This window comes from Sinohyriopsis cumingii, unplaced genomic scaffold (genome assembly GCF_028554795.1).
Source record: "Sinohyriopsis cumingii isolate HCF-2022 unplaced genomic scaffold, ASM2855479v2 utg000622l, whole genome shotgun sequence".
NCBI classification, from domain to species: Eukaryota; Metazoa; Mollusca; class Bivalvia; order Unionida; family Unionidae; genus Sinohyriopsis; species Sinohyriopsis cumingii.
The window spans coordinates 5,003,748-5,019,070 of NW_028315918.1; the positions used below are offsets into that span (position 1 = coordinate 5,003,748).

At 33.7% G+C, this 15,323-nt stretch overlaps 1 protein-coding gene across 4 annotated transcripts in view; it reads left to right on the plus strand.

The window, feature by feature from the left end:
• Positions 1-15,323, plus strand: part of LOC149773709 (baculoviral IAP repeat-containing protein 7-like) — a 118,539-nt gene that overhangs the window by 92,982 nt on the left and 10,234 nt on the right. For all 4 annotated transcript variants that reach the window (XM_089946169.1, XM_089946168.1, XM_089946167.1 and 1 more), the window contains 6 exons: positions 4,709-5,731; positions 6,373-6,524; positions 8,393-8,453; positions 9,473-9,619; positions 11,371-11,528; positions 13,260-13,353. In XM_089946169.1, coding sequence (XP_089802295.1) covers positions 4,912-5,731; positions 6,373-6,524; positions 8,393-8,453; positions 9,473-9,619; positions 11,371-11,528; positions 13,260-13,353 — 1,432 coding nt within the window. In that variant the 5' untranslated portion in view covers positions 4,709-4,911. The remainder of the gene's footprint in view (positions 1-4,708; positions 5,732-6,372; positions 6,525-8,392; positions 8,454-9,472; positions 9,620-11,370; positions 11,529-13,259; positions 13,354-15,323) is intronic.

A 15,323-nucleotide genomic window follows, 5' to 3' on the forward strand; every position in this document is an offset into this window, starting at 1 on the left:
CTGTTAGTTCATCACTAATGTCTGTCTTTATGTTTGTTTATTCTTGTCTTAATTTTGCAAATAGTATCAAGTAGTGCTTTGGGGGGTGGGATGTCCGGACATTTGAGCACAGAGGGGTCTGTGCTCAAATGTTGACATTTGTTTTTAATTTGTTTTATTGTTTATAAATTTTGAAATTGATTGGGGGGGGGGGAGGGCCAGAATCTAACCATGCCTAGGGCGCCAGATTGTCTGGCGCCGGCCCTGAATTTTACTACTGCTACTGTTAGTACTACTACTGCTACTTCTATTACTGTTGTTACTGTTACTATAACTACTATTATTACTACTACCACTACTGCTACTGTTAATAATGCTACTACTACTAGTACTGTTAGTACTACAACTACTACTGGTACTGTTACTACTACTGCAGCTACTACTATTACTTTTACTATTTTTGATACTACTAATTCTTCTACTACTAATATTACTACTACTACCTTTACCACTACTACTGTTACTACTACTACTACTACTACTATTACTAATGATACTACTAAGTCTACTACTGCTGTTACCACTACTACTTTTACTACTACTGTTATTACTAGTACCATTTCTACTACTTCTACTACTACTATTTTACTACTACTAAAACTACTGTTACCATTTCTAATACTACTACTACTGTTACTACTACTACAATTACTGTTACTATTTCTAATACCACTACTACTGCTACTACTAGTCCTGTTACTGCTACTACTACTGTTACTACTTTTAATACCCAAAGCCGACAACAGGTGATGGCAAACAGGGATATATCCCCAGGGCCAAGGACCGTAAGGGGGCTCGGGCCGAGCAACACTTTTTAATTTTATAAAAGAAACTTTTTTTTTCGAACAAGAACTAGGAGAGGCCTGGGTGTTTCTTACCCAATTGCCAGTGATCACTCTCTACGGCCCTGCTAATACCACTACTACTGTTACTACTATTAATGTTACTACTTCTAACACCACTACTACTGCTACTGTTAATACTACATTTACTACTTTACTACTACTACTACTACAGTTACTATTGTTACTACTATTGGTCCTACTACTACTATAGCTGTTGCAACTACTACTGCTGCTACTATTACTACTGAGACCACTCCGGTGGCCTAGTGGTTAGAGCGTCCACCTCAGAAGCGGGAGGTTGTGGGTTTGAACCCCAACCGAGTCATACTAAAGACTTACAAAAATGGTACTAACAGCTGCCTCACTAGATGCTCAGCATTAAGAGGTTAGTGTTAGGACTGGTTGTCCTGGTGTCAGGATAATGTGACTGGGTGGGACATCATGCTACATCTCTGCGACATGATGCCCCAAATGCTAGACATCACTATAAACTGCCACATTGCAGACATCGTAGCGATATGACTGAAAAATTGTTAAAGCTACTTTAAAAATTCTAATCACACACACACACACACACACACACACATACTATTACTATTATTACTACCACTGTTACTACTACTACTACTACTACTGCTGCTACTGTTAATATACACTGTATTAATTCTACTACTTCTACTACTAGTGTTACTACTGCTACTACTAATACTGTTACTACTACTACAGCTATTAGTGTTACTACTACTGTTACTACTACTGCTACACTGTTACTATTAATACTACTACTGCTGTTTCTACTACTTCTACTGCTACTAATACTGGTGTTACTATTACTACTAATACTGGTGTTACTATTACTACTAATACTGGTGTTACTATTAATACTAATACTGCTGTTTCTACTACTTCTACTGCTACTAATACTGGTGTTACTATTACTACTAATACTGGTGTTACTATTACTTCTAATACTGATATTACTATTACTACTAATACTGGTGTTACTGTTACTACTAATACTGGTGTTACTATTACTACTAATACTATTACCACTACATTTACGACTACTACAAAGAAGATTGATTATTGACGTACATGGTTGCTCGATTTGATAAGTGTCTTCATTCGAACAAATCGATTAAAAGCAGATCACAAGTTCTAACTTCTATACAGGTCCACTCAGACTGAAAGTAAACCATGCTTGTGAAAGACTCAGGTACTATTAAAGATATGAATGGAAGACTGTTTTTTTAAGATTGTCAAAACAAACGTTATTTTCTTTTTGGAAAAGAAAATAATTGTTAGTTCTACTGGTTATAGACCAGAAGACCTTGTTGGATGATTTGTTGTTAGTTGTCACATGTCTACCTATAAGTTAACACAAGGTTGTTATTACTACTCCAAAAGAAACTACTTTCAGGATCACCTTGAAAGTTAATATACTCATTCATTCCATGGTCTAGTTGGTCTTAAATGAAACCAATGTTGCTCGGACAGCCAATGTGGCCATTACAGTAGCCATCCACAAAATTGTGCTATTCCTCCTCCACATTCATGGATGGAAGATCATCATGGGGTTTTCACGAAAACACTTCTTTTGATATCTAGGTGGTCCTCAATGAATCTGGTGCCAATCTAACTCTTATTCTGGCCGCCATCTTGAAGATCTTGTTATCACTATTCCTCCTGAATGGATGGTCATATCAACATATTTTAACTTCTTGAAGGATTGCCTGGAAATTTAAATACACATTAATCCATTGGTCTAGTTGGTCCTGAATGAAAATAGAGCTGCTCAGACAACCAGTGCCATACTGGCAATATTGGAATCCAGATTGACACTATTTTCATTTCAAACCAACTAAACATAACAAGAATTCTTTTAGTAAAAACCCAGTATGTTTATGTGGCTATCCTTGAGAAGGAGTAACAATAACAAGATTTTCAAGATGGCTGCTATATCAGCCATCTTGAAAATCTTGTTATTGTTACTCCTTCTCAAGGATAGCCATATAAACATACTGGGTTTTTACTAAAAGAATTCTTGTTATGTTTAGTTGGTTTGAAATGAAAATAGTGTCAATCTGGATTCCATTATTGCCACCATGACAGCTATCTTGAAAATCTTACATCTTACTTATAATTGCTACTCCTCCAGAGTGGATGTTCTTATCAACATGAGTTTTCAGTAAAAGACTCTTTAGGATATCTAGTTGGAGATAAATGAATGTGGTGCCAAGTTGATGTCCTTAGATGGCCACCACTACAGCTATTTTGAAAATCTTGTTATTGCTAATGTTCCTGTATGGATGGTTATCTAAACATTCAGTTGTCGCTAAAAGACTTCACATGATTCATACTTAGTCATAAATGGAAATGGATCCGCTCTGATGTCCTATAATCCCACCACAGCAGCCATCTTGATAATATTGTTATCACTACTTCTGAATGGATGGTCCTATCAGCATCTGGTTTTCACTTAAATACTTTGTATGATGTCCAGCTGGTTCTAAATAAAAATGATACCAATCTGATATCCAATATGGCCACCATGGCAGACATCTTGTTATCATAACTCTACTTCAAGAGAAAGTCATAATTATGTGGGGTTCTCGCCAAAAATCTTCTGATGATATCCTGTTGGTTTTAAATGAAAATGGCAAATATATCACGTTTAGTATGAACGCCACAGCAGCCATCATGAAAATATTGTTTTGCTACTCCTGAATGGAAAGTCAGTATTGTTATCTGTACTGCTTTTACAAATGGATGGCTATATTAATATGGAATTTAAGTAATAGATTGTTTAAGACACCTATTTGGTCCTAAATGAAAATGGTTCCAGTCTGACATCCAATATGGCGGCCATGAAGCCTGTCTTCAAATTCTTTTAGTTACTATACCCTCTGAATGGATGAATATTTTGTCATGGAGTTTTCACTAACATACTTATAATTTTATCCACTCTGTCCTATCTAAAAATGGTGCCAAGCAGATATCCAGTATGTTCAGCACAACAGCTAGTTCTTGCTGATAAACTTCAGATTGTTTCAACACTCAGCAGTTAAAAGGAAGAAGTGGTCTTATCTTGAATCCCAGGATATTCTCCTTGCCCTGTAGAGCATTAGTTCCTTCGAGGGACTATTATTTATTTTTGTTTCTAAAGAAAGGGGCATTGTTGTTTTCAGTAGAAGGATCATGTCATTAAAGAAATTTAAAAACAACATTTTAAAAAAAGTTCAAACAGATAAAAATATATATATATATATGTATCCTGAGTAATTATGAAAATCATAGTTTTATAAGCTGGAGATGGGCTCTTAGAAAAGCAGTGCGGAAAGGGGTCATAAAATGGTAGAGGGGATGGAAATGAGGTCAACGATGGTTGATGAATGATTGGAGGCTATTATTTCTATCAAGGCATCACTAAATTGATGATATACAAATTTTATTCATTTATCTCATGTAAGTAGATTAAATTTTTTAAAAATGATTTTGGTTCAGGATAAACAATCAATCAAAGAGGCAAGCAACCAACCAAATGGATAATCAAGCTGGGATGGACCATATAGTGAATAGACATCGTACAGCTGACAGTGTATGGTATATTGCAGGCTTTCGTGAACTGTGTGTTTTGATGCATGGTGTGTCCAGCTCAATCTTGTTTAAATATTTTATTACAGTATGATAGATGCAATTTATGGCTTTATACAAATTTTTTCTCATTCGTAATTGCATATTCCATGGTCTTTACTTACTTGAAAATAAGCAATTTCCTAAATATATGTGTAGATTTTTCATGAAAGATCTTATCCCTTTTTCAGGTTACATCATTACATCGGCATTGAGACATTTTTGTCGTCAGCATTAAAAAGTCACCATCATCATCACTAATAAATAAAGCCACAGCAACAGTTCTTAGCATTGCAAAGTATCAGAATCATACTAATATTCAAATTGGACTTTTTGTGCTGTTTATTATGTTATTTACCCTCATTCACGATTAGATCTTTGTCCAATAATTAAAATGATGCCAATGAATTTTAGACAATACTGCTTTGTGTTGATGATGTTTGTTGACTTGAACACTGTGTCAATCAAGGATAGAAGGACAGCACTGAAACCTGTAATGGATATTGTAGAAAATAACAGTATCATTATCATAGGAAAATGTTTCAAAAGTATAGCTGTCTTGGCTAATGTTACATTTACACTTGCTGCAAGCCTTTTCCACAGGAAAACTCAAACATCCTCTGCAGATATCCTGAAGCTTAGAATGAAGGAGCTAAATATCGTTTATAAAAGAGACAATGGGAATTATCAATGGATTGACCCATACATTTGTCACCAAATGAAAGAACTATTGGTTTCAAAGTTGGAGTTTTGTACCAAGATATTTGCATTCTTAGAGTTTGATTTTTTGAACAATGTTTTGAGGAGAGGTAAAACTGAAACAGTTGGCAAGTTTTGGAAAGAAACATCTACATATGGATTTCTGAATAGATTAACATTTACAGGCCATGAGTTATGGAAAAAGGGAGATTCTTTTTCAGATGTGGATTGTTGTCATACTTTGCCCATTTTCTTTGAGAAAGGGTCAGGTGAAGAAAATGGAGTTACAATAAAGGTGTGTATAGTTTGCAACAAGGATTCAAATTATAAGATGCCTGTTACTCCAAATTATGGTCATGCGTCCCATGACTGTAAGAATCAAATGAGAGAGATGCCAGAAAAGAGGACAGTCTACTCCCAATTCTCACAGTATTTCACAAGACTTGCAACGTTCGTTAATTGTAATTTCTTCACAGATCACCAGCCCTTTGCCCAGCTAGGATTTTTCTACAAAGGTAACGAGCTTTCACAGCAGGTTGTTGATACAATTTGTTTTAAAATTTAAGAGTTTCAATTAAATTCTTATTATACCTGATAGATGCACAAAAGTATCAAAAGTTGTATATATCAGGCCAATATTTCAATAGCAAAATTGGAGCTTTTATGACAGGAACCATTAAGTGTGGGCTACAAAACTCTAGCTCTCCCAACAAGTGAGAAATATGTGTGTGTTTTGTATATGTGTTAGAGGCAAAAGTGAGAAATATGTGTGTGCTTTGTATATGTGTTAGAGGCAAAAGTGAGAAATATGTGTGTACTTTGTATATGTGTTAGAGGCAAAAGTGAGAAATATGTTTGTGCTTTGTATATGTGTTAGAGGCAGAAGTGAGAAATATGTGTGTGCTTTGTATATGTGTTAGAGGCAAAAGTGAGAAATATGTGTGTGCTTTGTATATGTGTTAGAGGCTGTGTTAATCATTATGTTCAACTTAAGAGCTAAAATATCGATTTGAAAATTATAAACATTTCGGGATGATGCAGGTGTGATGTCACTTTATTGTAAATGTGAGGAGAAATTGATTTTGGATTGTAAAAAAAAATTTAAAACATAATATGACAATTATTTCAACTGCAGTAAGATCATTCTTTTGAACAGGGCAGGGTGACAAAGTTTGTTGTTACGAATGTGGGGTTACATTGTCAGACTGGAGAAAAGATGATGATCCCTTGCTGGAACATATCCGTTACTCACCCGAATGTCAACACCTGGCTACAGTAATAGATCCAGCCTTTCTTGCAAGTTGTAAAGTAAGCAGTATCAGTGAATATTACACATTGCCTAAGACAAGTAAGCAGTATCTGTGAATATTACACATAGCTTTAATTAGCCATCTGTGTGCAGCCAATTTTGTTTAAATATTGATTGTGTACTGAAACAACAAGACTTATTTTTGTCTTTATTCTTACTTTCTGAATTTACTCAAGATTCAAATGGTGATGGGCTGCCTTAAGAAAAAAATAAAACACCTCTTGTCTTTGCACAGAAATGAGAAATCATGAAATAATTGAAGCCTTACTAACAGTTTGCATTCATTTTTACAGGATTTAGGCAAAACATGAGTTTGATTAAGGAATCTGGTTAAATTGGAAAAGTAACACGTGGTTGTTAACTGTAAGAAAAAAATGTATATTGTTCAATCATTGCAATAAAAATTACCAGTAATAACCATCATCCTTTTTTTTAGAATTCAAAAATAATCAAACATTTTACAAGTTCATTTAAATCCAGTGAACATGCCTAATAATGCTCCTTGCTAGGAGCCACACTTGCACACAATGTTTTTTTGAACATGACTTTCAGTCTTTACATATTAGCCGATTTTACTAGGGATGATATGATACTGAGTGAAATTTAAAAAAAAACAAAACAATTATTGCAAGTTCAGCTTGTCATATAATTATTGAAATTTAAGTTCTAAACATCTAATATTATAAGCTAAAGAAAACCAATGTCTTCACAGAGGCAAAGTTACGGAATGAAAAGTAATAACATTTTGTCACCTGAAACAAAGACATTTACGATACTGGCACTAAGTATTAGAGTATATCATCATCATACAAACACTGAAAATTCAGTATTCACTGCTTATTGTTTAGGCAAACAACACTAAATATATAACATTCTCTAACAGGCATATTATTTAGTTTTGTGTAATTTATGATTTTATTTTTATGAAGATTTCTTCCTCAGTTTCATTAGGCAATGTGTACCAAATTTTCTTTAATTCTTTAACTAGCTTTAGCTCATCTACATAGTTCTTTTTTCTCTTTCTTTCTCTCTCTCTCTCTCTCTCTCTCTCTCTCTCTCTCTCTCTGTAGTGATGGGAATTGGTCTGAATTTCATAATAATTGGTTTCACTTAACCAACTGATAATTTGTTATAATAGGTTACTAAGAGCAAATTTAATTTTTGTTTCTTATACAGTTATGTCTTTGCTGAAGAGTTCAAAATGTTAATAAATGTCATTTAATGACATGTATACATTAACCTGATAAAAATGTTACTTTTTTCCAATTGTGTTGTATTATTTTTGTTCTACAACTTTGTTAAAGTAAAGCAACTTTTTATATGTTAAGTTTTATGTAACTGAAAAACTTGCAATTGCCCAAAATCCTTTCATTCATGTGTGATGTATCTATCATTTAAAGTATAGAAGGGCATGCTTTTCTTGTTTGTCATTATTTACTAGTACTACAATCAAAGGATTTTACATAAACAAATCATCAGATATTGTTTAAATTTATTAATTCAACAATTAAAGAGCTTAATGATGTAATCATGACAATATTTGTCCAGATTTTAAAGTTAGCACCAGGAGTATGGCATGGTTTTATATTTGTAAGTTGTGAAGGGAATAAAGTATTGAAATTGACTTTAGTGGATTGGAAGTCCTATACAACATACCATTTATTTACCCAGGAGTTTTACTAACATTTGTGCTTTGCATGCAACCAAAATGAAGTAGTCTCCATTTCTGCGCAATGAATTATAGAGTTTCACAATCGATTATCCTATTGGTTCACTCAACCAAATGATTATCAATTATATTCAGTAATCAGAACAAGCTATATATAATCGAGCTAAATGTATTTTTTGTCTAATCAAACAAAAACAGGGAGAGTTCCAGCAAAGACTTGGGAATGATTCCAGCGCCAAAGCAGCAGGAGTTAAACATGGTAAGATATATAAACACTTTTGTTGGCTTCCATCACTTTTGAAGCAACCAGAAATAAAAGTTGATGTTACTGAACCAAAATTTTTGTCACTAGAATATTATGAATAATATGGACAAATAAGACCAGTATAATTTTTGCCATAACAAGCTATAATCAAGAAGAGTATGTCATACATTTCATGTACACATGAGGTAAAATAAATAGTTTAGTAAATAGTTAAAAGGATCGACAAATATGAACATAGCTATGGCAGAGCATGAGAAAATTCTTTACACAATTGCATGAAGAATCTTCATTTTTGTAGATTTGTCACTTGGTTCTGTTATTTATAAATTGAAATAAACTTGGAGACAAGTGTTTACAGAAGGAAAAATTGCAAAAAAAAAGAAAATTTTATAAAATTGAAATATATATTTCCACATGTAGTTTTAGTCTTTATAAGCATTCATTTATTATTTTTATTCCTACAACTGCATTTATTTTCCCCAAATTGAACCTAAAAATAGGAACCATAGAATCATACATTGAATATTACAATGTGAAGTATAACCTTGTTAAAAATTTGCTGCCTTTCACTTTTTTGTATGAACTGTTTATATGCTACTCGGAATATTGGTTCAATACGAATTTATTTGCTTCATCTTTTGAAAAATACAAAAGTCTGCCTATAGTACTTACACTGCAATGTAATTTGGTTCAAAAGTTGGATGCATCTTGTTTCTTTCTTTTTCTTTTAAATGAAATTGTGAAGAAATACACAAAATTTGTGATGACATGTTTCTTTTCATCTTAAATTTGAGAAAAATCTAGTGGGTTCACAGGAAATTGGTTAAAGACATAGACTGTGCCTGTCTGGTCAGCAGATGATAAAACATTCTAGCCAAATTTAGTAATTGTATTGTGGTAACCTAACTGGTTTCATTACATTTTGCACTTGCGATATTAAATGTTATTTATGCAAAGATATTCAGAGGACAAGTCAAACTAGTTATTAATAATGGTTTATGATTTTTCTTCAGAAAAACACACATCTAACTGGGATCACAAGAAGATAAGATCTCCAGAATATTCATCCAATAGCGTGAGACTTTCAACGTTTCCAGGATTCCCTGTCATCCCTGGGTTGAATGTCCATATAATAGCAGCTGCTGGGTTTTACTACACAGGTATTTATCCTTGGAAAGGTGTGGTAAATGCTTTTCGTAAGAGAAACCAGTTTTAAATAATAATAAAAAAATAGGCTTTAGATTATTTTAGAAAGAAGAAAGGGAGGCTAATGAGATAATTCTGTGTGGTTAATGGCAACTAATTTTGGATGATACGGATTTTGGAAATTCATTCCAGCTAGTACATAGAGTAGGTTCTTAGCATTGGTATGGTAAATAGCTGTACACTGTCAGCTTAATGCCTATATATTAAGGCCTTTGTGCATAAGTGACAGAAAAGAGTTTTCAAAAATTGTTGAGGATACTCTTACAGTTTTCACTACAGAGGATGTGGAAAAGGTTGGAAGCTGTTCTGCTTCAGGACATTTATCAAGGTGGCAGATTTATTTTATTATTTGTCCTTGAGTGGATGGATAACTCACATAGTGGTGCACAGATGGGCGATTGGGTAGTGTCCAACAATGTTTGGCAATACTTAGGAGGCATCAAAAATGTCACTTCACTAGCAGAATCAGGTAGAGGTACATAGACAACCTAGCCATTTGCCTTGAAATGTGATGGATATCAAATTTTTCATGACAGTCCGACTACATCAAGTGAGTTGCGATATCTTCTCCAATGGAAACTATACTATTTTCTCTTTTGTCGACTCCAGGAAAATCCATTTGTCATCACCTGTTAAAATGTCATTCATCTCTGGTCACACTTTTCATATTTGGTGATTAGCTGTTGGGTAATTTCAACTCAAGTCTGTTTTTACCGGCCGTCAACACATGCAGGAAAATTTGCACAAACCTCTCTGAGCTTCTAAGTATTATTTAGCATACTAGTACTAAAAACAGCTGATGAATTAATGCTGGTGATATTAAAAAATATATTCCACTGAGTATTGAGCATTTTCATCAATTGCCTTTTACACAGGAGTCACTTCCTTCTCACTAATCGCAGACTACAATCTTCTTGAATGTGGGTCATCTTCCATGGATTGTGACCATCATTAAAATAATGACACCATCTCAGAATTGCAGCATATGACAGAGAATTAGATCTATAAACTTCATCCAAGTCGGCTTTGATATTATTGAGACAGTATTCTAAGTTCACCCAGATTTGATAGCATGCTCTTTGCTCAGTAGAAGAAATGTTCTCCTTCCCCAACATTCATACGTCACTGTAATTTACCAATGTTACATCATACACATATATCTTCAGCTGCATGCTGCACACACATTTTCATATCATTTTGTCGAATGCATTTTGTTTATCCTTTGCCATTACAGTTATTAGTAGATTCAAAGAAACAAAGGCATTATAACAAAATATTCAGAGCTTATCAAATACTGCACATATTAACATGTCAGAGTGGGAGAGAAAAAATGAGATCACTCTGCTACTGTATCTGTCTGTGGCGCAGCATGCTCAAACTTTAAAATTTTAACAGAATTTTTTAAAATATTGTATGACCTGTCTGAAACCTTGAAACTAAATTTGGAACTTAATTAATTGGTGGGGTTGAATTGAAGTATATGTTCTAGTATGAAAACAGAAGAGATTGTTATCATGTTCCCTATTACAAAAACAAACACACTTTCATTTGGATTGCTATTTTTGTAGAATTCTTTGACTTTGTCACAAAGTATTAAACAGTTACTGGTAAAGTTCTATTAACATATCTACCACATGATCTTAAGAATTGGATTGGATCCATGGCAGTTTAATGTGACATCATATTATCTTTCATTTTTCTCTAGGGCACAAGGACACTGTGAGGTGCTATGCATGTGATGGTGGCTTAGAGAAATGGATGCCGGGGGATGATCCGTGGGAGGAACATTATAAATGGTTTCCAGATTGCCCCCACCTTGAGCAGTCCAACTGCAAACGATCAAGGAGGGAGGCAAATCCTGGTGTAAGTGACATGAATGCCCATAAAGTTGTTTGACTGTTTGTAACCAAGTCTTTTTCTTCACAACCAGTAAATGCTGATATAAATTGGTGAAGAAAATGTTTGCAAAACAGAACCTGCTTTCTTGCTGAGCACGTATTTTGAATAATATTATAATGTAATACTTGGTTAGAGAAATAACTTCACATCTTGACACATTTCTTTAAACTTTATATTTATAAAATTTCAGTCTATTTAGTTCAGTACATTTAAAGGCATTGCAAAATATATTTTCTCATTGATGGGCAGTTAACCTTTTTGAGCTTTACTGGTCAAGGTGCAAAGAGCTGATGCAATGTCCTATCATCAGTGCATCCTTTCTTTGTCTGATTTAGTACAAATTTGCATCATAACTCCTAAACTACCCAAAAGTAAGTCACACTACTTTATATTGTTTTGTCCTTATGAATACAATGACCTAAGAATTACAGTGACTTGCATATACAGGAGAATAAATTTTGAATGGATTGTTTCTTTAATCTCGTTCAGTAAACAAATCAATCGTCAGCACTGATATTTTTTTCATGGTGATAGGGTTTTATGTAGGTTTGTAACTGTAAAGGGTTTTGAAAATGATAACATAAACAAGAAGGACACAGATTTATCTCTGAACCAGTCTAAGATTTTATATATCAGAAGATGTTATATGAACCAGTCTATGATTCTATATATCAGAAGATGTTATATGAACCAGTCTATGATTCTATATATCAGAAGATGTTATATGATGCCAGTCTATGATTCTATATATCAGAAGATGTTATATGATGCCAGTCTATGATTCTATATATCAGAAGATGTTATATGATGCCAGTCTATGATTCTATATATCAGAAGATGTTATATGATGCCAGTCTATGATTCTATATATCAGAAGATGTTATATGATGCCAGTTCATTACCTTTAGCCAGTGGAACATTATTCTCCTTGAAGGATTCTTGCTTACAAATGTCACATACAAGCTTGGGAAAAAATTATGGTCTTGACCTACTTAAACCAAATGCACCATGGTCAGGCTGTTACCATTCAGTTCCATTCTGTACCTTTCAATCACCGTATCAGGTAGTTTTTTTTCTTATTTTTGTAGTCAAATGCACACCTGTAATAGCATCCATAAAACTCTATTTTTGGAGACTTACCCACTCAACAAAAAGACATATGACAATTGTTATCAGTTTTACAGCTGCCAGGAGTCAAGGATAGCTCACTTGATGGAGCATCTGACTCTTAATTAAAGGATACTGGGTTCAATACCCACTCAAGACAAACCTGGTCAGTTGCCATGGTGTGTCTATGGGAAAGGTATTTAGTTCCCATTTTCTCTGCACAATATAGCCATTAAAGTGTTTTGAGGGCCATTCTAACAACAAAAGTGTAACAGCAAACAAAAGCAGTTGACAGATTTCATGTCATAAATGACAAAATCATGGAAATGAGGATATATAAACAAGTTATTACTTTAATTATAATATTATTAAAAGAAAAGTTTTACATACCAACTTTGCACCATATGCTGGTGTATTTGCTATTAATTGAGTCAACAAATATTTTACAGCTTAATATTCAACCAGACTTACCCTTCCTATGCCTGTATATCTCAATAAAAATATATGCAAGTAAAAATGTTTGAATTGTTATTTCTGACAGTCAGTCACTCGAAAGATAGCTAACAACTGATAATGTTTTACTTTTAGCCAGTAGAAACAAGATCAACATCAACTGAAAAGACAACTCCTTCAGACGGTCTTGTTGGAAGACTGGATATTAATATGAGCATCAGACAAGAAAGTAAGTTTACACATTTTCTTTATGTACACAGCTATTGGCAGGCTGATTACAGATGAATGACACTTCCTTTGAATTTTACAATTGGTATAGTGCCAAATGTTGATTATGGTAGTTGCTGCAGTGTGGTACGATATATGTTACAAAAGCTTGAAATTTTTAAATTTATAGTAGCTTATTCTGCACATACATAACAACTTTGGTAAGAAAACAAAGAGAATTTTTCACATGGACAATACCTTTTTGATATTAGGAATGGTAAATAAACAAATTTAAATGGTCGCCCCAATACTAAATGAATCTTGTAATTGAAAGCACTAATCATATACTTTATTTATCCTGCAACCTTATTATAAAAATAATCAGAGGCATGTTTCCATTAAAACTATAGTTAGAATCATTCCGACCCCAGCTTGACCGCATCACTGCATAAGACTCACATTATTAACCCTTTCAACACTACAGACCAGGAAAGCAGTCCAGGAACAATAACTCCCACTCAACACTGTAGACCGGTATTCCAGTCTCACATACCTGTCTCATTTTGGCGATAAATTCTCTGATTGGTCAATGTCTGGGGTTCCACTATTGTAAATACTTTAATTCATACATTGATTCATTTGCATACTATTTGGATACATTTGGACTTTAAGGTGTGATGTTCTTTACAAGAAAGGTTTTTTTTCTGATCTATAAATGGAAATCTTCGAAGTCATCTATTTATTATTTAAGTACATCTAAAAAGGTGGACTCGTCTGATGATGAACTGGAATTATCTAGGGACTAAATAATTGAAAATATTGGCAACTTTGATCTTGTAAAGATAAATCAAGAAGAGAGGGAATGTATGCAACAAGAATGGTGTGATAATGATGACGATTAGGAATTTGAAGGTTTTAAACTTGCCAATGTGTACAAGACACCTGAATTTTGTCAGTGGACAAAATCTTTATCAGAACATAATGTTCATGCATTTTCCGAATGTGGGGGTCCAACATGAGTATTTGCTGGATCAGGAACACCTCTTGAATATTTTCAGCTATTTTATAGCGACTGTGTGTTTTCAGAAATGCTACATGAATGTATTTCTTGACAATGCACGAAAAGCTATTTCACTGAACTGTCAAGAAACAAATCTCTTATGACCTCAGTTAACAATATCACAGATAATATAAAAATCAGTTTCACAAATAGTCATTAAATGAAATCAACAAGTAAAAACAAAATAAGTTTAGTACCTTTCCAATGTTTAAGCAGTCTGTCCTCTGGCAAGGCAAAATGTTGATTTGGTTGGATTAGCACTAACATGAGATGATGTGTATATGTTCATATTTTGCACATGGAGTGTTATGCTGAAAAACTAGGAATGTAGTATAGTTGTGAATGTATGCTTTGCAAAGAAAACCCAAGAGACAGCATTAGAAACTAAGACGTGTGACTTGTATTTGCATGAGGATGTTGAATTGTGTGGATGGATCATGGACTATTTTCTTCTGATATTTTAGTGTTTTATGTTGTGTTTCAGTGATAGAGCTGTAGTTTATGATGTACATTGATTTTCACCAATTTTCACTGTTTTTGTTGAAGGGACATTTTCTGTTCATAAGTTTTGAAAGATATTTTTGCGGTCACTGTTTATATGTCTGTAAAGGAAGTCAGTATGCATACCGTTGAAATCATTGTGATATTGTTAGGCATCTGAGGTTGCGTCTGGGTTTTGGAGGTATTGATCTAATAAAACTGAATACATTGTATTGATTGCATGTGACCACAAGTTGCTGAATAATGAGTTGTCCAAAGCACTGTGATACATGCATTTGTACTGTTATGTTGGCTAATTTAAAATCATTTTTTTCTCTTGTTCCTTGCATACTCAATTTGTCTGCAGACCACATTACAGCAGGTTTTTGTGGAAAAGTAAATGATATAAAAGTAGATTATTCGAGTCAATAACTACCAGAACATGAATATCT